General features: G+C 47.6%; 1 protein-coding gene across 3 annotated transcripts; it reads left to right on the top strand.

The window, feature by feature from the left end:
- The first annotated feature begins 290 nt into the window (after window positions 1-290).
- Window positions 291-22,853, top strand: SIRT5 (sirtuin 5). 3 transcript variants are annotated; one of them, XM_052648771.1, is made up of 9 exons: window positions 291-348; window positions 5,187-5,336; window positions 6,954-7,087; window positions 8,301-8,526; window positions 10,223-10,310; window positions 11,089-11,142; window positions 12,452-12,575; window positions 13,101-13,216; window positions 22,338-22,853. In XM_052648771.1, the coding sequence occupies exons 2-9, from the start codon at window positions 5,222-5,224 to the stop codon at window positions 22,411-22,413; spliced, it is 933 nt and encodes a 310-aa protein (XP_052504731.1). In that variant the 5' UTR covers window positions 291-348; window positions 5,187-5,221; the 3' UTR covers window positions 22,414-22,853. The 3 variants fall into 3 exon arrangements, with proteins under 3 accessions (XP_052504731.1, XP_052504730.1, XP_052504732.1); XM_052648770.1 differs by lacking the exon at window positions 291-348 and adding an exon at window positions 389-429; XM_052648772.1 differs by lacking the exon at window positions 291-348 and adding an exon at window positions 3,974-4,108.
- The last annotated feature ends 950 nt before the right edge of the window (window positions 22,854-23,803 follow it).

Consider the following 23,803-nt stretch of genomic DNA (forward strand, 5'->3'; position numbering starts at 1 on the left):
AATATTTCACATGCTCTGTGGCTAAGTAGTGCGGTCCAGCCAGCTGCAGGCTCAAAGAAGAAAGCAGCTCATTCGTCTTTCACGAGACGTCTAGGAAGCTCACAAAGACGAGGCAACAGCCCGTCCCTTCCCTCGCCGGGACCCCCGCCCCAAGAAAGAAAGGCAAAGAAACAATCTTGTGCGACGAGCAGGCCCAGGGACGGGCCTCCAGGGCTCGGGAGCCGGATCAGCTGTGGGCCTCCGGCAGGGGCCGCTGCAGCCCCGGGCAGGTGGCTCGAGCCGCTCCGCCCCCAGGCTCGTTGTCCAGCCCCCGCGCCCGGGATCCGCCGCGGTCCCCGCCTCCTGCAGGTGCGTGGGCGCCGGGCCCGGGCCGTGCTCTCCGCCGCCCCCCTGGACTCCGAGGGTCGCGATCGAGCACAGGGGGGCCGGGTGGGCGCCGTGGAGGGGGGCTCCCGGGGAGGGCGCGGGGTTGTGAGGGGCGGCCCACCGGGGCGCGCATGCGCGGATCAATTGCCTCGGCAGGTTCCGGGGTCTGCGAGGTTCGGGGGGAGGCGAAGGGGCACAGGGGAAGGGGGGAAGGGGAGAGAGTGGAGGTGGGGTGGGGAACGGGGAGGGCGAGGAAGGGAATGGGGCGCGGACCCCGTTTCTTCGGGTGGATCCAGCTGGCAGTCCCCCACACCGCCGGCAGACACCCGTGCGGAGGCCGGAGATCGGGGGTCTTCCCGGCACGGCGCGGGGTGCTGGCTGCGGCCGGAGAGGCGAGGGAGGGGACCAGAAACGAGGTTGTAAAGTCAGATGCCCGGGGCGGGTGGGCCTGGTAGGTCGCCGTGAAGGAGGGGTGGCCCGGGGGACTCGGGGCAGCGGTCCCCGTTGAGTAGAGGCCCTCCGGGCCCTGCTGCAGGCCGAGTGGCACATGGGGCGGCCTGGACCGGGTGGTGGGCGTGGGAGGCGCGGCCGGGTTGGGACACAGTTGTAAAGCTGCAGTTGCTGGGGGTATATCGGGTTGTGTGAGTGTGAGACGTGAGCCGAAGGGAGAAGTGGGGGCCAAGGAGGATGGCTACCTAAGGCTTTTGGGGGAACGTTCAAGAGTTGAGGCTTCCCTGTGAGCTGGGAGCCTTGTGTTGGACATCCGAGGCGGGGTGCACTGGTGAAGCCCCGGGAGGGTGAGCGATCCAGCGAGGTAGGAGGAAAACCAGGAGCAGCGAGAGGTTCCCCAAGAGGTGATCAAAGGGGTCAGAGGCTGGACCTGGTCCAGGTGGACCGCTGGGTTTAGCAAGGTGGAGCGGGCTGGTGACCTAGATAAGAGCGAGCGGTGAACTGGGGAGAGGAAGTGAGTCTCCCAGTGTTGATAGCTGGGGCCTGGTACTTCGCATTTGTTTGACTCATAGGTGTTCAAACAGTATTTATTGAACACCCTTGGGAGTTTTTGTAGTTCCCTCTCGATGTACTTTAATGTTTTGTAAATGCTTTTTCTCTCGAATTCCTCATATAACCTTACATTTATTGTATTGTATTATTGTATTTTTAAGAATTGGGGTGCCCCCTTTCTTAACAGGGAACATAGAGACATTTTTCTGATTTTCTAATTGGGTAGGTGAGTTCCAGGTTTCCCAAAAAAACCTGGTTAAGTGAGGATTGCCATTCACCGAGACTGTCAGTGTTTGAGAACCTATCCTGCACTCAGAAAGCTCCCGTGGACTGGGATGAATGAGTTTATTTTCTTCCCTGAGGCCTTGCCACCTGAAAGTCAAATCAGGGCCGGATAATTGGAGGCTTTACCCAGGGCAGTTTTCACCCTGAGGGCTTTTGGACCAGACAAACTGATGTCTTCCTCCTCTGACTCAGCACAGTGGGGGCCTTCTTACCCTCCCGATATTTGCTTTGGCGATATTTGCTTTGGCGTTTGAATTGGGTTGAGTTTGTGGCAGCTAGAACTAGTCCATTCTGATCCCCCAGAAAAGCACATAAATATTGACACAGAGGATTCTTCTGATGAATACTTTGCAGTAGCATCTTGAAAATGTTCCTCAGGTGGCACAGTGGTAAAGAATCCGCCTGCCAATGCAGGAGACGCTGGCTGTATCCCTGGGTTGGGAAGATCGCCTGGAGAAGGAAATGGCAGCCTATTGCAGTACTCTTGGCTGGAGAATTCCATGGACAGAGGAGCCCGGCTGGCTATAGTCCACGGGGTTGCAACTGAGCGACTAAACAGCAACAACAAAGCATATTGAAAATAGACTTCTGTTCTGAGCATTTACAAATCGTGGAGATAAATTTCAGGTGGCACGGTTCTAAAACAGTGTTTATTTAAAAAAAATTTTTTTTAAGTTTTTTTTTAAACCTCTCCTTTGTTTTCACATTTACTGAGAGACTTGGAGAATAACTTGTAAATTAATGGAAAATTTAGCAAAACAGTTCCCACATTCATTAAAAAAACTCGTGTTTTTTTGTCTTGTAAATGTTTTTTATTTAACATTACAATTTCGACTTTTATCTAATTTCCAGTTGACGATCAGCAGCAGTTTGAAATACTCCAGCTTTTTAGTACCTTTTTAAGTTTTAACTATGAAACTAAAACTAAACTTGTAGTTTTTAACTACAAGGCTGAATAGTATTTCCCTGGATGAAATACATCCAGTGATGAGCTATATCTGTTATGGATGAACCACAGTTTATTTAGCCATTCATAAGTTGATAGGCCTTTGACCTGCTACTATCTGATAGGCCTGTTGAACGTAAATAATTTCACAGGACACCAACATCAAACAAGGCTACACTGTAATCATGATGAATCAGGACAAAATAAGACTTCATAACTAGGTCTAAGGTGAAGTGAAGTTGCTCAGTCGTGTCCAACTCTTTGCGACCCCATGGACACCAGGCTCCTCCGTCCATGGGATTTTCTAGGCAAGAGTACTGGAGTGGGTTGCCATTTCCTTCTCCAGGGAACTTCCCGACCCAGGGATTGAACCCAGGTCTCCCACATTGTAGACAGACGCTTTCCGTCTAAATAAGAACTTTCTCTAAACCACGAAAATGACAAAACACCCTCCTATCCTGGCTAGTAGGAGGGCCTGTTGCCTCTTGACCAATCCCAGCTCAAGCTTTACTTCACTCCCTCCTCTTTAGATCTTGTTCCTTGAAATATCCAATAAAAGGAAAGTTTTCCCAGACAACATCCAGTGTAGATCAGAGCCTCTTTCCATGACTCTCCCTGCTGCTGCTGCTGCTAAGTCGCTTCAGTCGTGTCCAACTCTGTGGGACCCCACAGACGGCAGCCCACCAGGCTCCTCCATCCCTGGGATTCTCCAGGCAAGAACGCTGGAGTGGGTTGCCATTTCCTTCTCCCACCCGACACAAGCCCAAATCCTGTTCTGAGTCCTAACTTCATCAAGATGGGCTTCCCTGGTGACTCACTGGTAAAGAATCTGCCTGCAAGGCAGGAGATTCGGGTTGGGTTCGATCCCTACGTTGGAAAGATCCCCTGGAGGAGGAAATGGCAACCCACTCTAGTATTCTTGCCAGGAAGTCCCATGGAGAGAGGGGCCTGGCGGGCTACAGTCCATGGGGTTGCAAGAGACACACTACTTATCAACTAAGCCACCACCACCAGCGTCACCAATATGTCACCAATATGCCTGCAGCCCCTCACCGTGAGCTTCTCCCTCCTTGCACTTGCTCAGCTGCAGGTGTGTTCCTGGACTTTGGCCGGAGAGCACTCACAATGCATAGAAACACATTACTGAAAATCCTTGCTTCCACTCTCGTCTCCATACATTCTGATTCTCATCCTCATTCTTGTTACTAATGTCTTGGGAATTCTTCCTTTTTTTTTTTTAAACACATGCAAATAAGTACTCTTTGCACTCTAGAATGTCATACAGGAAGAATCATACATGCATTCTTTGTTTACAGCAACCATGCTGCGTATTGTGAATGTGTCCTTGTTTATTGAACTCATCCCCTGCAGATGGTCATGTAGGTTGTTCTAGACTCTTCCAAACAACAACTCTGTAGATACGTCATGTTGAAGGTGTGCGAGTCTCACTGTTGTAAAAATGTCCAGACGGGATTGCTAGGTCAAAGGGCAAGTGGATTTGTAATTTTGGTAAGTTGTCCTCCAAAGGGATTGTAAAATGTTGGGAAATGTGTTCTTTTTCTATTTTTCCTGTACCTACAAAACTTTAATCCTGAGTTCTTCCAACAATTTGCGTTCTTCCACTAGGTAAAAGTCAGATATGTCAGCTACCCTTTTGATGTCATGGATGTGAATATTGCCTTTCTCTGTGTCTTTGTCTTTCTCTGTTATCCCTGTCTAACTCCTCAGGGATAGATAAAGATTTAGTCAGTGTGCTTTAAGACTCATAGATTTCTTTGACATGATCTCATCTTAATCCCATTTGTTGTTACGGTACATATCTTTCCGGCCTCGTTCAGTTCTCAGTTAGAATTTACATCCTCATAGAAACTGTATTTCGACTCAAAGTCAAGCCAATGGCTCTCATACCTTTTTAAAAGTATCAGAACCTGTTTTTCAAATGAATTTTCCCATCTAACTCCTTCCTAAACCTCTAAGGCTGTGGTTCTCAAACTTGAGTGTTCATCAAAATCACCTGGAGCCAGATGGGGGCCCTGCCTGAAGAGTTCCTGGTTCAGTGGGTCTGGAGTGGAGCCTATGACTTTACATTTCTGATGAGATCTCGGGATGATGCTGGTCTGGGAACCATACTTTGTAAACCACTGTTCTAGGCACCTCAGAGCACTTGAGAGTACACACTGTAAATAGCCGTTTAGATGGTGTTTGTGTGAACACCATGAAGATTGCTACTGAAGATTTTTGTTAAGGCTATTCTTTTATATATATGTGTATGTGTATACACATGCTAAGTCGCTTCAGTTGTGGCTGACTCTTTGTGACCCACTGGACTGCAGCCCACCAGTCTCTTCTGTCCATAGGGATTCTCCAGGCAAGAATACTAGAGTGGGTTGCTATGCCCTCCTCTAGGGGATCTTCTGGACCCAGGGATCAAACCCGCACCTCTTTATAGCTCCCGAATTGGCAGGCCTGTTCTTTACCACTAGTGCTACCTGGGAAGCCCATATAGGGGTGTGTGTGTGTATATATATATTTATAGAAATATGAACGTTTTCTGATTCTTTCTGTTTGTTTTGTGATTTTTCTAAAGTCCATCTCAGTTGTTAGCGCAACACAGAAAACCTGATGCCACCTCTCTGGATCGTCCCGAACCGACTGTTTTCCCAGCTGTACTGTGGACTGAAGTCTCCAATCTCCACACAAACCAAGATTTGCCTAACAATGGCTCGTCCAAGTTCAAGTAGGTCTTTCATACACAGTGCCATCACCTCCCTCTGCAGCCCACTCTCTTCCTTCCTTTTCTCCATCACTGGTTTCATGTCTGAGGGGCGCTTGATTGGTCCCAGAGTTAGTTAGCCTTGGTCGCCACTGCCTCCCGGGGAGACCAGAGAGCCCGCTCCGTCAACCGAGGAACCTGCTTCTGGTCTTGCTCAAACCTTCAGTGCCTTAGCACCGATTGGCTACACTTGGAAGGTGGCCTGTGCCCAGCAGACCCTGACTGGGTGGCCTGGGCCAGCCAGAGGCAATGCGGGTCCACACTGGCTTCTCCCGGCGTGGGCATGGAGGGGGCTCCCACAGCTTGTGAACCACTCAGGCCCGGCCAGTTGGGACACAACCTTTCCTTATCACGCGTGCGAGGGCTGCAGAGCTGCAGCGCCCAGGACAGCGGGAGCTGGAGGCGGTGCCAGGACTGAGTCTCCGCTGCAGGAGAGATGACAGCAGTTCCCAGTCTGGCTCTTGATCCTTAGCCTGGGATGATGCTATTTGGCTCAGGCCACCGTGTGATGCCCAAGTGCTCGGTGCAGAGCCTGGACACAGGGAGCCCTCACGGAAGGCGAGCTGCCGCCCCGTGGGTCTGAGCTTGGGCAGGAGGATGCCTGGAGATGGAGGGCCAGGCCTTGTGTCCTGGGGCGCACGCTGCGGGCTGTGACCACGACTCCCTGCTGCCGAGTCATTCTGTGCGTTCAGTCCCCTTCCGTTACCCCAGGTCTCTGGGGCCGTCTTGTTAAAAAGACCAAGTCTCCCTGGAGCTGTAGAGGAGAATGTGTCCAGAGTGGGACGGAGCGTTTTTTCATGGGGAGGGGCCCTCATCCTCACCCTGGTAGTGATGCTGAGGGAAACTGGAATTAGCAGGATCCTCCAAGGGAAGTGAATCTGGGGAGGAAGGGACAGCTTTTGGGGTCCAGTGGGCCTGAGGTCAGCCCTCACACCACACAAGCTTGCTTTTACTTTTAAGAAGGAAGATACATTCCCACTCATTTGTGTGTGTGTGTGTGTGTGTGTGTGTGTGTGTGTGTGTGTGTGTGTGTGTGTGTGCTTAGTCAGTTTCGACTCTGTGACCCCATGGACTGTAGCCTGCCAGGCTCCTCTGTCCATGGGATTTCCCAGCCAAGAAGACTGGAGCAGGCTGCCATTTCCTTCTCCAGGGGATCTTCCCGACCCTGCATGGCAGGCAGGTTCTCTACCTCTGCGCCATCTGGGAAGCCTTTTTTAATCCTCCCAGCAGCCCGGCTCTCTCAGGAAAGCACACATGTGCACATGAAACAGCTAAGGAGACCCAGACAGCAGAGGGTCAGCAGTTCACATAGGATCCCACTCGTGGGAGATGGTGGGGGTGGGGAGTGGGCAGAGTGGGCTCAGAGCTCGGGCTGTTCACCCCAGACCCCCGCCCCTTTCTGCAGACGTCGTACTCACACACAAGGTGCATACGGCCATCTTCATTGCATGGGAAGATTTTTATTTGGTTATCTTAAAAGTATAATTTCATGCAAGGTCAAGTTTCAAAATATAAGCAATTGAACTGGGATGTAAATGTCCAAATGAAACACTGGATTGACCAAGATTTTCCTCTCTTTAGATATGGCTGACTTCCGGAAGTGTTTTGCAACAGCCAAGCACATAGTCGTCATTTCTGGGGCTGGCATCAGTGCTGAGAGTGGGGTTCCGACGTTCAGAGGAGAGGGAGGTTACTGGAGAAAATGGAAAGCCCAGGTTGGTAATGTTTGCAGAACTCTGAAAGGCTCTTTCTGAATGAAGCCGTTTAACAGTTTGACTCAGAATCTCTATCGGAGGGGAATGTTTTGAAATTTTCTGTGACCCTTTTATCCTGTTCTTTTTGGCATTGACACAAAGTCCATAGGGTTATAACCTCAGCAAAGCCGCCTCTTTTCTTTCTTTCTCAGCATGTATTGATTATCCTTATTCAGATAGCAATTGGATTTCCTCTAGTAACCAAAGTGGAACCGGGAAACTTTGGTTAGCATAATTCATTACTTTTCTATTCATGTTGAAATTAAGAATTACACATTTTTAAAAAGTTCCTGTGAACTTTACAAATGAAAACCAGTGTTGAGTTGTTAAAGGCTTAGGCCTTGATGCTCAAAACTTTGTACAAAGGTCATTAGAATATAAGTTCTCTGGGGGCACGGAGTTTTTAAAATTCAATTTTTATTGAGATATAATATACATGCAATAAAAATCACCAATTTTGAGTGTACAGTTCAGTGAGTTTTGACAGATGTATATATAGTGGTACAACTGCCACCACAGTCAAGGTGTATAACATTTCTTTTTTTTTTTTACTTTATTTATTTTTATTTATTTATCTTGGCTACACTGTGCACAGGTGGGATCTTTGTTCCTTCATCAGGGATCAAACCCTGCATTGGCAGGTGGATTCTTATCCACTGTACCACCAGGGAAGTTTGGAGGAATCGTACTTTTAAAAATATGTATTTTATATATCCTATTACTATAATGTATACAACTTTTTTTTTTTTTTAATGTGTAGTTGTATGTGTGTGTGGACCTATAAAAACCGAGTTTTCCCACCATGGCCATTATAGCTCAGTTGGGCGTTTTGCATTTTACTTTTCCTGGATAAATGAGATAGCCATCATGTCACGTGGAGCTCCATGAAAACGTGGCTTCCAGGCTAAGTTACCTTCCCATGTGTTGCTCTATGTTTGTAGCTCACCTGAGTAGAAGATGGGACGGGTTACGATCTTGCTGGGGAAATTAAACCTAATTTCTCCAGGGCCCCATGTGAACCTTCCCAGAACACCCCCCGGAACTGTGTGCCTGCCGCCTACAGCCAAGGGCGCCTGGGAGTGTCCTCCCACCTAAGTCCAGTGCCCCCGCGGCCCAGCTTCCAGAGCATCAGCCCTTCTTTCCCCCCTGACCCCCGCCTCCTGCCTGCCCCCAGGACCTGGCCACGCCGCAGGCCTTTGCCCGGAACCCGTCCCAGGTGTGGGAGTTCTACCACTACCGGCGGGAGGTGGTGCAGAGCAAGGAGCCCAACGCTGGGCACCTGGCCATTGCCGAGTGCCAGGCCCGGCTGCACAGGCAGGGTCGACAGGTGGTGGTCATAACCCAGAACATCGACGAGCTGCACCGCAAGGCTGGCACCAAGAACCTTCTGGAAATCCATGGTGAGAGGCCCTTGGTCTTCATGGGAGGGGAAACCACACCAGAAAACACATGTGTTGCTGGGGCCCAGCTGGGTCCACCGAGTCAGAGCAGCATGGTGCCAGGACCCCAGGGTCTGGCGCGCAGACCGCCTGGCCTGGAGAAGCCGGTCTGCATCCCTGCGTGCTCTCCCCTCCCCGGGGGTCCTGTTGCGGGGACCCTGTGCTCCCAGATGGTCCCCACCCCACCCCCACCTGGGCGCCGGGAAGCGGGAGGTTTGGGCCGTTGAACAGCTGGGGCTCTAGCAGGATTCAGGCTGCGAAGGCCTGGCATCCCTGGGAGGTCCATTTACTCTCCCTGCCCTGCCCCTGCTCCGTGGGCACTGTCCGCTCCGGCTGTGTTCCTCCTCCACCCTGGAGCCTTAAGGGGGCTGCCAGCTCAGTGACCTTCCCTCCTGGGAGCCCACCGGGTCTGTGACACTGAGGAGCTTGTCTGGGGTCCCTCTGGTTTCTCTTCTCTGCTTTCACTGACACCCTCCTCTTCCCTCTTCTCACTGAAAATCTAATGAATTTGTTCACACGAGAGCATAAATGGGTATGCCAGAATTTCTTCCCAAGGGCATTGGATAGTCTGTGATGCTGTGTTGAGCCACTCAATCGTGTCCAACTCTTTGCTACCGTTTGGACTGTAGCCCGCCAGGCTCCTCTGTCTGTGGGATTTCCCAGGAAAGAATACTGGAGTGGGTTGCCATTTCCTCCTCTAGAGGACTGTCCTGACCCAGGGACTGAACCTGCATCTCCTGCATTGCAGGTAAATTCTTCACTGCTGAGCCATCCATAGAAGCCCTTTAATAGTCTACAAAAATTCAGTGCAAAGAAATGCATTTCAAATTGCAGAATTTCCAGAAGCAGTGACCCAGTGGGCCTCCACGCTCCCTTCCTCCAGTTTAACCATCTTCTCAGAAAATAAATCTCTGGATGGCCTGACCCTCATTGTCATTTTTGACCAAACACTACTGCTGGAGGGACAGGATGCCACAATTAGACCAGTCTGGAACTTGTGCCCCAGCTTGTATTTGGGGAATGTGACTGACAGCTCCATCAGCTTGGTGTGGGACAGAGGAGGGGGGTGGTTTCTCAAAGAAGGAGAGAATGGACCAACGTGTGTCCCCTGCTGTGTGACCTGCTCAACGCTGACTATGTAGCGAACTGAGGTCACCTTCTATGGGTCAAGCTCAGTAAGTCTTTGCCAGTTTTAATGATTATTTTCTTCATTTATTATTTGATTATTTATTGAGCTGCTTTTGTAGAAAAGATTCAAGCTTTACTAAGTCAATATTAAGATTTTGTAAAACATATCCCAAGCTACTGAGCTTTCATGAGTATTCTCAGTAAATCCTGCCCTTAGGGTTAGGTTGTCTTCTTCTACCCTGTTGCACATTTGGATTCCACCTGAACACCTGGGTGATCAGAGAGCTCCTTGGTTATGCAGTAACTTACTTCCTGTCCCTCTCTCCTCTCCTGATTACGAAGTCCAGGAGGGCATGTGTTCTGGCTTTTTCCATCTCACTACATGCCTTGAGGTTTCCCATGAAAGCTGGGATGGGTGCATTTGTTAAAGTGATGTATAGAAACTAAATCATTTTGTACTCTTTTAGATGTGGAGTCCGTTGCTCCCGATTATACTAAATTCCGGTCTTGTTCAACTTGGGTTTTTCAGGCAGCTTATTTAAGACTCGATGCACCTCTTGTGGAGTTGTGGCTGAGAACTATAAGAGTCCAATTTGTCCGGCTTTATCAGGCAAAGGGTAAGTATACTGCACTCTGGAATAGGTGTGTGCTGTTTTGCCTCTTCAGTTGACTATAAACATGAAGAAATTGAACATTCATCTAGGACTCCCATGGATATTTATGAGACATAAAGCTAGAGACAGTACAGCTATATTGTAAGGGAAATATTTTGCTCACAGGTTACAGTAAGTGAAAATAACAGGCTCTAACTCTATACATTATGATCCCAGCTTTGTATTTAAACACACATCCACCCTCACCGTGTTGACGTATCTGTATGTAGATAAACGTCCAGAAGAAAATCAACAACATATTAACAGGGACAGTAGGATTATGGCAATTTTGATTTATATCTTTCTGAACCTTCCAACATGTCTATGATGAACATTTACTATTGTAAACAGTATAATTGGGGGAAAAATTAAGAGTAGACTCAAAATATTGAGAAAAATTCTACCTAGCCATTGGTATAAGTTGTACAAGTAACTTATTAATATAATATCATTGCAGGTGATTGAAATTGCAGTGACATACATGATGCAAATCATGAAACTCTCCTTAGCGCAACAGTACTACACCCCCTCTCCCGTACATATTCCCTCGCTTGAGGTAGAACCACTGATAAGCAATTGTTTGTGTCTACCCTCCTCATCCTCTTGTAAGCCAGTGTGTATTCATCAGAGGTTTTGTGCCATAGATGGCCAGGCAAAGAGACAATCTTACTGGTTTATCTTATTTCTTTGTTCTTTGATTACATCAGTAACATTCTTCCTTTTCTAATATTATTTACTTCAGGGCTCCAGACCCCCAAACTCAAGATGCCGGAATTCCAGTGGAGAAACTGCCCCGGTGAGTAAAAAGACTTTGATCTCTGTTTGGTGCTCCAGTTTGAAAAAAAAAGAAAATTAGTAGGAGTCCAAATCTACGTTCACTTGGAGATGCCTCTGAAGCATGCCAATCCAGAAACCAGCCCTGACCCATGAGGTCAAGGGTGAAAGGACAAAGGGTGAACCAAACCAGGCTTAAGAGAAGTACATCTGTCCTTCCCTTTCTCCTCTGTGTTGTGGTGGGATCATTTGAGGTCTGGAACGTCTCAGAAGCCACTGGTTGTAGACGTTTCCCCGGTGTGTGTGAAGCGTGGCTGGCATCCCGGACCTAACTGGTCAGGAAGCCTCAGCTACTGTCCTCCCCGCCGTCTCCTCCTCATCAGTGTCACTAATCCAGGGCTATGGAGGCCGTAAGAGGTCTCACAGAGGTAAAGTTAAGGGTCCGAGCAGAATTTGTGCAGATTAACAATAGCAAAAAAACTTGGAAAGATTTTTATGTCAGTGTTTCAAAACTTGACCTTAAAATGGCCTTTCCCAAAGCGTTTCATAGGGCAGTAGATCCATGTAACGTTGGTAGGCACTACTCGGAGAAAAAAGATGTCACATGCCCAAATGAATATGGAACCACGAGAGTGAACCAAGTTTAAAGCATCTTGCTTTGCTGCAGAGCTACTCAGAGCATTGAATGTATGAAAGTACCTTGTTACTCCCTAATGAGCAATTACACTAACATTTCCCTGGTTTACTGAACCTTCTGAATTTTTCTTAATAAGGATTTTCATTACTAAAATCAGAGTTTTGACCTAAAAGAGTAAGTTTTCATGACTAAATTCTAAAGTTTTGATCTAAAATAAACTTGATTAGGCAATTAATTTGATGAAAATGGAGTTTGAGGGAGATTATTTTAGAACGTAAATAAATACGTTGACTAGAGATGACCTAGGTTAGTAGCTCATGAAAGATGAGAGATTTTGGGAAATTGACACAGGAGAACTTGGCTACCAACAAGGCAAGAGAGAGGTGGATTTGAGAGAAGATGAGGGAAGTCATTGATGACATTAGCAAGTGGTTTGTGTGTTGAAGGCAAATCTGAGTCCAGTAGTCCTCCTGGGTCCAGCTAACCGTGAGCATGGCTGTGCCTGAGTGGAAGGAAGTAGCTGGGAAAGAGAAAGCTATTTAGAAAGAGAAGGTCAAGGTTGGCTGAGACACATTCGCCAGCAAATCACCCCAGTGCATCCGGCCACAATAGAGGCTACGATTTCTGCCGATCCACCTAGGCAGGCCTTCCCAAGAGTAGGTCTTGGAGTGGGTTAAGGATGTCACTCTTACAGGTGTGAAGAGGCAGGATGCGGGGGCCTGCTGCGACCTCACGTGGTGTGGTTTGGAGAAAACCTGGACCCTGCCATCCTGGAGGAGGTGGACAAAGAGCTGGCCCTCTGTGACCTGTGTCTAGTGGTAAGTCACAGCCTTCCCTGATCTTTTCAAAGAGCAAAAACAACTAAAACTAATTTGGGTGATGACCAGATCATTTCTTTGCCACTCTTGCCACAAGCTCAGCTCTCTTTTTCATACCAGGTAACTGGTGGTAAAGAACCTGCCTGCCAAGGCAGGAGACGTGGGTTTGATCCCTGGGTCTGGAAGATCCCCTGAGAAGGAAATGGCAACCCACTCCAGTGTTCTTGCTGGGAAATTCCATGGACAAGGGGAGACAGGAGGGCTGCAGTCCATGGGGTTCTAAACAATCAGACATGACTTGGTGACTAAACATGAAAAAAAATCCTTCCTAAATTCTAGGGATCAGCCAAAGGGGAGCCTCCCCATCCCCTCTTGTCCCCAAGACATTCTCCATTTATCCCGCCTAGCTTACCTTCCCTCACACCAGCAGCCGCAGACTGGCCCGAGTTTCCGTAAGGTTTTCTGCAAAGACGCTGCTTCTCCACCGTGTGGTCACTTGTGCACTTCCGTTTGTCTGCTCTGCAGGTCGGGACTTCCTCCGTGGTCTATCCCGCGGCAATGTTTGCCCCCCAGGTGTCAGCCCGCGGCGTGCCGGTAGCCGAATTCAACATGGAAACCACCCCGGCCACCAACAGATTCAGGTACGGGGTCACCGGGGTGGGAGGCGGACAGGGCTGAGCAGGTTTGGACGTGGTCATCCAAGCAGATTTTACCTGCTGTCCTGGTTTTGTAACACAGAGTTCGTGTTTTCTTATTTGGTCTAGTTGCTTTGATGGAAGAAAACAACGTGCTATTTGTAGACTGATGGAAGAAAGCATTAACTGTAGATTGAGGTGGCCATGTCTTTTTACAGGGAGTTTGCCATAGGGTTTTTGTTTTTCACATTTTGAAAGTTCTTCTTTGATGCTTTAGACTTTACTTTTATTCATGCGTTGAAGCTAAGTATAGTAATGGCTTTTAGATGCCGGTCAGCTGAAGACTCAGCACGTAAGCCAGGGAGACACACACATACAACTCCGTCACCCACTGTTCTCCGTGGGGCTCCCTGGGCAAATTCCTCTCTGGTCTTATTGCCAAGAATGCTTGTACTTGTGGCCATTTAATGATATCGATCCTGCCCCCCCAAATCTGTGTGGAAAGTATAGATTATTGTAGGATATTCACATGTCTCAGTCTAGGCTCCAGTTTACATCTCCTTTGTTTTGCTTTCTTTTTTTCACCCCTGCTTTTCTGTCTTCCCTTTTAATGTACTTTATATATTCTTAAGAGTCTAATTTCCTCTCCAGAGTTAGGTAGACTATGAACTAATACATCAATATGAATAAGTAAAATGTAAAACGTTACTGAAGCATCTTGTCAATATTTTAGTCGGTGACTTTTACCTCAACTACGTATTTTTAAAAATGATGACTGGGAACTTCCCTGGTGATCCAGAGGTTAAGATTTGGCCTTCCAGTGCAGCGGGTGTGGGTTCCACCCCTGGTCGGGGAGCTAAGATCACACATGCCTCTTGGCCATAAAATCAGAACATAACAGAAGCAGTATTGTAACAAATTCAATGAAGACTTTAAGAATGGTCCACATTAAAAAAAAAAAATCTTAAAATTTTTTTTTTCTAAAATCTGATGACTGGGTACCACTCAGGAGATTCTAATGTAACTGGTGTGAGGTATAGCCTGGGCCCCCCCTTTTATACGCTTCCTGGGTGATTCTGATATGCATCCAGTGTGTATGTCTTCATGTGAAAGGAAAATGAACTTGGCAGTTTTCCCTGCAAGTTCAGACGAAATTCTTGGAGTGTAATGATATCACTTCATAAGTTGGGCCTCCCAAAACCACAAACCTGCATCAGCTGCTACTCATCCTCAACAAAAATTCTTCAGCTTCCCATCCTGAAAACCAGCAGTGTCTCTGTTCAAATAAACAGGCCTCTCGCTGGTCTGAGACTTTGATCAGATCTGAACAGCACCAACTGTGAAGAAGGCTGAGCGCCGAAGAATTGATGCTTTTGAACTGTGGTATTGGAGAAGACTCTTGAGAGTCCCTTGGACTGCAAGGAGATCCAACCAGTCCATTCTGAAGGAGATCAACCCTGGGATTTCTTTGGAAGGAATGATGCTAACGTTGAAGCTCCAGTACTTTGGCCACCTCATGCGAAAAGTTGACTCGTTGGAAAAGACTCTGATGCTGGGAGGGATTGTGGGCAGGAGGAGAAGGGGACGACCGAGGATGAGATGGCTGGATGGCATCACAGACTCGATGGACGTGAGTCTGAGTGAACTCGGGGAGATGGTAATGGACAGGGAGGCCTGGTGTGCTGCGATTCATGGGGTCGCAAAGAATCTGACACGACTGAGCGACTGAACTGAACTGAACTGAACAGCACCAACTGCAGGAACCACAACAGATGCTCAGTGGACCTTTTCAGAAGCCAAGACTCTTTGTACCACAACGTCTTGGAATTTTCCCAGATGAATATAACTGATCAGTGAAGCCAGCGATGCTTTTATCTGGGCGTCATCAAAGCTGACATTTAGAAGAGGTGGTCGTGGTCATCTTCTCATCCTACTTGGGTTTTCAAACAGGGAACCAAACCCAGAGTGACTGAGAAGCTGGTTTAAACACGCATCTTAACAAAGGCCGAAATTTCTCACATCTCAGATGTAACAGATGTTGGCTGAACTCTAGCCTAGGTCAGAGGTCAGCAAACTACTGCCTGCAGGCCAAATTCACCTACTGCTGCTGCTGCTGCTAAGTTGCTTCAGTCGTGTCCGACTCTGTGCGACCCCATAGATGGCAGCCCACCCAGGCTCCACCGTCTCTGGGATTCTCCAGGCAAGAACACTGGGGTGGGCTGCCATTTCCTTCTCCAATGCATGAAAGTGAAAAGTGAAAGTGAAGTCGCTCAGTCATGTCCGACTCTGCAACCTCATGGACTGTAGCTGACCAGGCTCCTCGACCCATCGGATTTTCCTGTCAGGAGTACTGGAGTGGGGTGCCATTGCCTTCTCCGAATCCACCCACTACGTTTTTGTAAATAAAGTTTTATTGGCACCCAGCCACAGCCACACGTTCCTGTATTGTCTGTGGCTGCTTTTGCACTTAAACAATGGAAGTAAAGAGTTGCAGCAGAGACTGTCTGGCCTGCAAAGATGAAACAGTAAGTCTCTGACTGTTTACAGAAAACTTTTTGCCAGCCCCAGCTCTAGGTTAGTAGGAAAAATGAAAATTGAAATGATACTGCCTTTTCACCTGATTTGTTACCTAAATAGGTTGTAGGAAATGATGCCTGCATTTTATGTATTTATTTATTTCTGCTTACATTTTCAATTTGGATTTCACAAGACTCCTTCGACCTTGCACAAGTTGTTTGGATTCTTTGCCCCAATTCTAATTTAGAAACAGAGTCATGGTATTTGCCTCCCATCGAAATGTGTTAATATTTTCAAGGTGTTAATTGGTTCCTGTTTTGTTTTTTGTCATTTCCCCTGTCCCAGATGGTTATCTTGGATGATTTTCTGAGAAACCATTAGATTAGGTATTTGGGGATTTAAGCATCAGGGATTTGACTGTTTCTCAACCCCAGGGGTCTTTGGCATGTAAGGATCTGTATATTTGTTGAAGCAGAAATGGGATTAGTGTACCCAAGGGACTGGGGTGCAAGGCCTTCCAAGGACAGTGGGCCCCCCACGCCCTGTACCCCCAGTCATGCAGCTTTCCATTTCTCTAAACTTTGGAATTTAGTCCAAGTCCACGAGTGTTTATTTAGCACCTACTATGTCCTAGACTCAGATATGCAGATGACACCACCCTTATGGCAGAAAGTGAACAGGAACTAAAAAGCCTCTTGATGAAAGTGGAAGAGGAGAGTGAAAAAGTTGGCTTAAAGCTCAACATTCAGAAAACGAAGATCATGGCATCCGGTCCTATCACTTCGTGGGAAATAGATGGGGAAACAGTGGAAACAGTGTCAGACTTTATTTTGGGGGGCTCCAAAATCACTGCAGATGGTGACTGCAGCCATGAAATTAAAAGACACTTACTCCTTGGAAGAAAAGTTATGATCAACCTAGAGAGCATATTCAAAAGCAGAGACATTACTTTGCTGACTAAGGTACGTCTAGTCAAGGCTATGGTTTTTCCTGTGGTCATGTATGGATGTGAGAGTTGGACTGTGAAGAAGGCTGAGTACTGAAGAATTGATGCTTTTGAACTGTGGTGTTGGAGAAGACTCTTGAGAGTCCCTTGGACTGCAAGGAGATCCAACCAGTCCATTCTGAAGGAGATCAGCCCTGGGGTTTCTTTGGAAGGAATGATGCTAAAGCTGAAACTCCAGTACTTTGGCCACCTCATACGAAGAGTTGACTCATTGGAAAAGACTTTGATGCTGGGAGGGATTGCGGGCAGGAGGAGAAGGGGACGACCGAGGATGAGATGGCTGGATGGCATCACTGATTCGATGGACGTGAGTTTGAGTGAACTCCGGGAGTTGGTGATGAACAGGGAGGCCTGGCGTGCTGCGATTCATGGGGTCACAAAGAGTTGGACACGACTGAGCGACTGAACTGAACTGAACTGATGTCCTAGACTTTGTTGTTGTTTAGTGACTCAGATGTGTCCAACTCTTTTGTGACCCCATGAACTTTTACCCACCAGGCTCCTCTGTTCATGAAATTTTCCAGGCAGGAATACTGGAGTGGGTTGCCATTTCCTTCTCCAAGGCATCTTCCCCACCCAGGGATCGAACCTGCGTCTCCTGCATTGGCAGGAAGATTCTTTACCACTGATACTGTTCTGAGTGCTTGGGATAGGATATATTAGTAAACAAAATAAAAATCCTACCATGTGAAGATGGCCTCCTAGAAGCTTCAGAGGGCAAACAGTGAACAGTAAGATAATAAATGTGCAAATTGTGTGGCCCATGAGGAGTGGGATCGGGCTGTGGGAAAAAGCAGAGGTAGAAGGGGGCAGGGGGAGCAGGCGGGCCCGGGATCCAGTGGGTGGTGGGGGGCTTCAGAGAGAAGAGGTCTGACAACACTGGAGGAGGAGAGACGGTTCGCTGAGGAGACCTCTGGGCCAAGAGCCTGCCAGGTGCGAGGACCACCTGGGCAAAGGCCCCAAGGTGGCAGCCAGCGCGGGAGGCCCGAGGGACAGCGAGGAGGCCAGTGTGTGTGGAGAGGGGGCGGGGAGGGGGGCTCCAGGAGGTGGAGGTAGTAGTGTTTGGAGGGCACCTAACGTGTGTGCGGGGGACGTGTCCCCAGAGAAAGCGCCCTGCAGGCGGAGTTTAGAAGTCTCAGGAACTCTTAGCTAGAAAACAGCTTCATAGATGGTTTCTTGTTTATGTTTGTACCCCTCAGGAGGGTGAAGAGGTTACTTGTAATTTATGGTTGGCCGCATTTGATCGGGAAGGGCAGTGCTCTGCCTGCCGAGATCATCCGGTATCTGGTAGGACCCTGTTAGTCCATGCAGTGGGGCCCTAGTGGTCCCTTAACCAAAAAAGTCACTTAAAACAAGAATAGTAAAAAAAGGACACGTCAGCATCTCATTTTCATTTAAAGCATAAATGGGCATTCGTTTATTTTTTTTTTTTAATAGAGAAAAAGGCCTTTTCTTTGAGTAGGAATCTGCAGATTGGGGCTCACCTTTGTTGCATAAATCATACTCATAATCCTCCTGGTGGTGGTGGTTTCGTCGCTCAGTTGTGTCTGACTCTTGCGACCCCATGGACTGTAGCCCAGCAGGCTCCTCTGTCCATGGGATTCTCCAGGCAAGAATACTGGAGTGGGTTGCCATGCCCTCCTCCAGGGGATCTTCCTGGCCCAAAGATCTATCCTGAGTCTCCTGCATTAGCAGGCGGATTCTTTACCTCTAAGCCACCGAGGAAGCCCTAGAAATAGGAGACCGACGTTTAAAAGCAAAGCTGCCGTTGTCCTGGTTTTAATTGTATCCTGTGGAGTCTGAATGACACAGCAACTTGACACCCACCGTCATTATTTACAAAACAAATATGTAAGTGGGTTTTCCACAGTGAGAACCTTCAAATTTTTTTTCTTTTTCTCTTTGAACTTGTATCCCCATCCATCCTATTTCTATCACAGAAATTTATACTATATGTATTTTTATGCTTGAAAATCTTTTGTTGACTATCGTTTTATACTTCTGCTTCAAAGTATACGAATTATTTATTCTCAGTTTCCTTAAAAATTGTTCCACAGAAAAGCTCTTCTAGATGGAATTATCACCACAGTAATTTATCCTATGTAGTTGTTGAAAACAACAAATAATACATTTTGGTTAATAATTCTGTAAAAGTCAAACTATGGGACATGCATCTCTTAGTAGATGCGTGGAGTGTGAGGTTTTTGAATTAGTTCAAGTGTCCACTGGCTTCCCTGGTGGCTCAGACGGTAAAGACTCTGCCTGGTAATGCAGGAGACCCGGGTTCGATCCCTGGGTTGGGAAGATCCCCCGGAGAAGGGAATGGCAGCCCACTCCAGTATCCCTGCCTGGGAGATCTCGTGGACAGAGAAGCCTGGTGACTTACAGTCCATGGGGTCGCAAAGAGTTGGGCACGACTGAATGACTAACAAAGACACACACACATCTACGCCAAGTATTTCGTACCATTAGGAGGAGGCAAAGTTCATGGTGCTGCAGCCCTAATAGGCCTGTGGTCACAGGAAACAAACCTGCATCCTAAGATCAGGTTTCCTGACTCGCCGCAGCGCAGGGGACCCCAGAGAGCCCTGCTGCGTGTCCCCAAACAGAGGAAAAGATGGAGTTACTGTAGGATGTGGAAGGAGGGTTGAGTTTAGGTGAAATTTCAGTGAAGCCGTTTTTTATCAGCTCAGCAGCTAGCAGGACTGTGTGTGTGGAGAGGGGTTAGATCCGCTCTGGCTGCAACGTGGTCGCAGGGTCCTGTGACCTTGGAGGTGGGCGTGAAACACTGGGCCCAGACACCTCTCAGCTGTTTGCACCTGGAGCTCCACGCCTGGGCTGGAAGTCAGGGTGCTTCTCTGTGGCCACGTGACTGAGGTTCTCCAGGCACAGGAGTCTTTCATTTTTTACTGCCGTCATTTCCAACAGTGAAGTGTCTGATAGTGTATAATCTGAGAGGACAGACTTCCTTGGTGAGCATCAAAGCAGTGGTCGCTCGAAGAAGGGAGCTGCTGTGACTGTGTGCAGCTTGTCTTGGAGTGGGGCGGGGGGAATTGTGTTTCGAGTATCTGTGTCTCTAATTCCAGTCTGGGGAGTGGCAGGCCAGATTTTCCAAGCTAAACACTTACCTTTTCAATGTCAACTGTAATTCTTAGTTTTTGCTTTTTATAGAGAAAAGCAAAAACTAAGTAGTCATGTACAGATGTGAGAGTTGGACCATAAAGAGGACAGAGCACCTAAGGATTGATCCTTTCAAACTGTGGTGCTGGAGAAGACTCTTGAGAGTCCCTTGGACTGCCAGGGGATCAAACTAGTCAATGTTAAAGGAAATCAGTCCTAAATATCAATGCTAAAGCTGAAACTCCAGTGCTTCGGCCACCTGATGCAAACAGCTGACCCATTGGAAAAGACCCCAATGCTGGGAAAGATTGAAGGCAGGAGGAGAAGGGGACGACAGAGGACCAGATGATCGGATGGCATCACCGACCCAATGGACATGAGTTTGAGCAAGCTCTGGGAGATGGTGAAGGACAGGGAAGCCTGGCAGGCTGCAGTCCATGGGGTCGCAGAGTGGGACACGACTTGGCAAGTGAACAGCAACAATACCATACATAAAATACGCAGAAACCAGGGCCACATAAACCCCGGGCATGAAAGAACTTTGTTCCGGCCACTCAGATTTTGGACCACCTTCCACCTTATATGCTGAAATATCCAGAGTACTCCTGGATCGACTTCAGTGATCTGTTTGGCAATTCTGTAAGCGCATCTTTCAATTTTACTGAAAGCAAGAATGAAGTGGCCCTGTTTGTATATATCACCCAGTCTTTAGAAACCATTTGTTTTCTCAGATCCACAGCAGTGTTTCAAACATCCCTTGGTTTGGCAGCCCGTTAAGTTTTCACATTCTGGGATAAGAGGCACCATGTAAGATTTGGGATGGGTGAGGTCAGGTGCAGCTTGCTTTGGTAAATGGGAGGAGGATGAATGTGGAAAGGGGCACACGAAAGAACAGGTGCAAGTCGAGGGAAGTCCCTGAGTGCTCTCTGCCTGGCTGTGCTTCCTGGGAAGTCCTCAAGGGACTGTGCTGGGAGGAGCTTTCTAGTGGGCAGCCTTCCTCGTGCTGGGAGTGGTGGGGATGGGGTGGGGCTGTGGGAGGGGAGGCAGAAGGATCAGAAATGCCAGTTGGTCAGGGGCGTCCATTCATGGCACAGAGGGAACATTCTTGATCTGTGTTGTATCAAGAATAAGTAATATGACCAGATGCTTTTTTTTAAATTTTAAATTGTGCTCAGTTGATGTTCATTTATTAATAACACAGTAGAATTAGTTGGTTTCTTTTTTTCCTCCTGTCATAACTGTTTTCCCTTAAAGGAAGCAGAAATCATTGTTTTTTCTTCTTTTCTCTCTCTCTTCTTTCTTTGATCTTTCTCTTTTTCCTACTTTTTAACTACAAGTCAGGGCTAGTTGTGAATTTCAGTGATTGGTGTGGGCCAGCTTAGATCCTTATGGTCTGCATGGTGTATGAGGTTCATTTTCTCTTGTCCTTAGTACCAGTGAAGGCGGTTTTATGTAGTTGTATAAGAGTTTATAAAACTTACAATTATGAGTTTGGCAAAGCAGTCACAAAATACAATCATGTGTCTCCTTCCTCCTTAAAATAAAATTCTCATTTATAGGCACCTAAATTCTAAACGCAACATTAAAGAAACTAAGATCATGGCATCTGGTTCTATCACTTCGTGGGAAATAGATGGGGAAACAGTGGAAACAGTGGCAGATTTTATTTTTGTGGGCTTCAAAATCACTGCAGATGGTGACTGCAGCCATGAAATTAAGACATTTACTCCTTGGAAGGAAAGTTATTACCAACCTAGACAGCATATTAAAAAGCAGAGACGTTACTTTGCCAACAAAGGTCGTCTAGTCAAGGCTGTGGTTTTTCCAGTTGTCATGTATGGATGTGAGAGTTGGACTGTGAAGAAAGCTGAGTGCCAAAGAATTGATGTTTTTGAACTGTGGTGTTGGAGAAGACTCTTGAGAGTCCCTTGGACTGCAAGGAGATCCAGCCAGTCCATCCTAAAGGAGATCAGTCCAGGGTGTTCATTGGAAGGACTGATGTTGAAGCTGAACTCCAATACTTTGGCCACCTGATACAAAGAACTGATTTACTGGAAAAGACCCTGATGCTGGGAAAGATTGAGGGCAGGAGGAAAAGGGGACGACAGAGGATGAGATGTTGGATGGTATCACCGACTCAATGAACATGAGTTTGAGCACGCTCTGGGAGATGGTAAAGGACAGGGAAGCCTGGAGTGTTGTAATCCATTGGGTCGCAAAGAGTCAGACACAACTGAGCAACCGAACTGAACTGAAATTCTAAGCAACAGCTTTCCCAAATTCCCTTGGGATGAGGGTGCCAACCCATATTGAAGTGTCTGCATTTGGCCTTGTCAGAAACTCGATGAAAGAACTGGGCTCCAAGATGCCTAGGACTCCTATGGGAATCGGGATTTTATTCTGGCTGTGACTAAGAATGTTGACTTGCTGAAGCAGATTTCTCATTTTGCTTATAACTTCGCTGTGTTCGTCCTCCTTTTTCAGGTTTCATTTCCAGGGGCCGTGTGGGACCACTCTTCCCGAAGCCCTCGCTCCTCATGAAACTGAAACTGTTTCATAGCCATCCTGGGGAAGGAAGAAATCTCAGTGCATCTACGTACCAAGCCACCAGCATGGGAGGCAGTCTTGTGGATGGTGAGCCAAATACTGGAAAGTCTGAAAATATCTTTTGATTGCTGGGCTGGAATCCAAACTGCTGATGGTTGATGGGGACTTGGAAGCAACAGTAGTTATCGTGTTTAGAAGAAGTCACAGGACTTCTGAAGTCAGTTCCTGTTATTTGGTTTGATCCTGAACATAAGTCTGATGTGTTTGGTTGGTTACTGGGTAACTTTGTGATTAGATTGTCTAAAACAAAGTGATTCTCCTGATTGTGTTTCTGCTATTCGGGCAAAGATAGACATAGAGGGGTACAACCCAGGTATTTCTGATTGTTGTGCAAGGTTTGGTGGGAAATAAAATCACTCCCTATGCAGGTAATTTATTGTATAAAAATGTTAGCCCAAGAGTTGGCTTTGTTTGGGACATTTTCTTTTCAGTGTTTATCTGTTTGACTGCCTTAACCTCAAGTTCGGGGCGGGGATAGCTTACAATAAGAACTCATGCAAGGATGGAAGAGAAAATTAGCAGCAAGGTAGAAAATCAGGATGAGAAAAAAGAATGATGCAAATGTAGGTTAAACAAAGCTTCCTAAAACTGAATACAGCCGAAGAGGAAAGGGAGAGGCGACCGTGGGCTGCTTCTCAGTGTCATATACACGGAAGGACATTTCTCACTGTTATAAACACACACCCTGTGGGCTCTGCCAAGCTTCCCCAGACATGGAACCTGGAAGGGAGTTTTTCCCATGGGACTTAAAAAGTGTATGCTCAGAGTACCTTTTTTGTAAAGCAGGAAGAACACAGCCCCCCCTTCAACTCCCCCCACCTAATGCAGACCCAGGGCTGCCCGCTGTCAGCAAGCACCAGAGACCAACGCGGGGAGTGGCCGTCAGCACCCAGCGCGGGAAGATCGGAGAGATCTAACTCCCTTAGACCAGGTGGGCTCCCCGGGGGTTACACAGCTGGGTGACATCACTTCCGGCCCTTACAAAAGTGCATTTACTCTCACACCCTTGGCTTTCAGAGAAGCCACATGGTGACATAAAGCTTTGTGCTGCCTTTGCACGTCACGCCTTTTAATAAACGCCAAGGATCCTTTGCATCGGTAGGAGGGGATTTATAATACTTACAATGTAGTTTCGGTATGAAAACGGGGCTTCTCTGGTGACTCCGATGGTAGAGAAGTGAAGTGAAGTGAAATGAAGTCGCTCAGTCGTGTGACCCCAGGGTCTGCAACCTACCAGGCTCCTCCATCCATGGGATTTTCCAGGCAAGAGTGGGTTGACTGGAATGGGTTGCCATCTGCCAGTAATGCAGGAGACACAAGAGACCCGGGTTCGATCCCTACGT

This window comes from Budorcas taxicolor, chromosome 11 (genome assembly GCF_023091745.1).
Source record: "Budorcas taxicolor isolate Tak-1 chromosome 11, Takin1.1, whole genome shotgun sequence".
Taxonomy (NCBI): domain Eukaryota; kingdom Metazoa; phylum Chordata; class Mammalia; order Artiodactyla; family Bovidae; genus Budorcas; species Budorcas taxicolor.

Bases quoted from the DNA above. Each gene is read 5' to 3' on its own strand.
- SIRT5 (XM_052648771.1), top strand. From the start codon at position 5,222: ATGCCACCTCTCTGGATCGTCCCGAACCGACTGTTTTCCCAGCTGTAC. The intron at 8,527-10,222 runs GTGAGAGGCCCT...TGGGTTTTTCAG, and splicing joins GAACCTTCTGGAAATCCATG to GCAGCTTATTTAAGACTCGA. The intron at 11,143-12,451 runs GTGAGTAAAAAG...TCACTCTTACAG, and splicing joins CCAGTGGAGAAACTGCCCCG to GTGTGAAGAGGCAGGATGCG.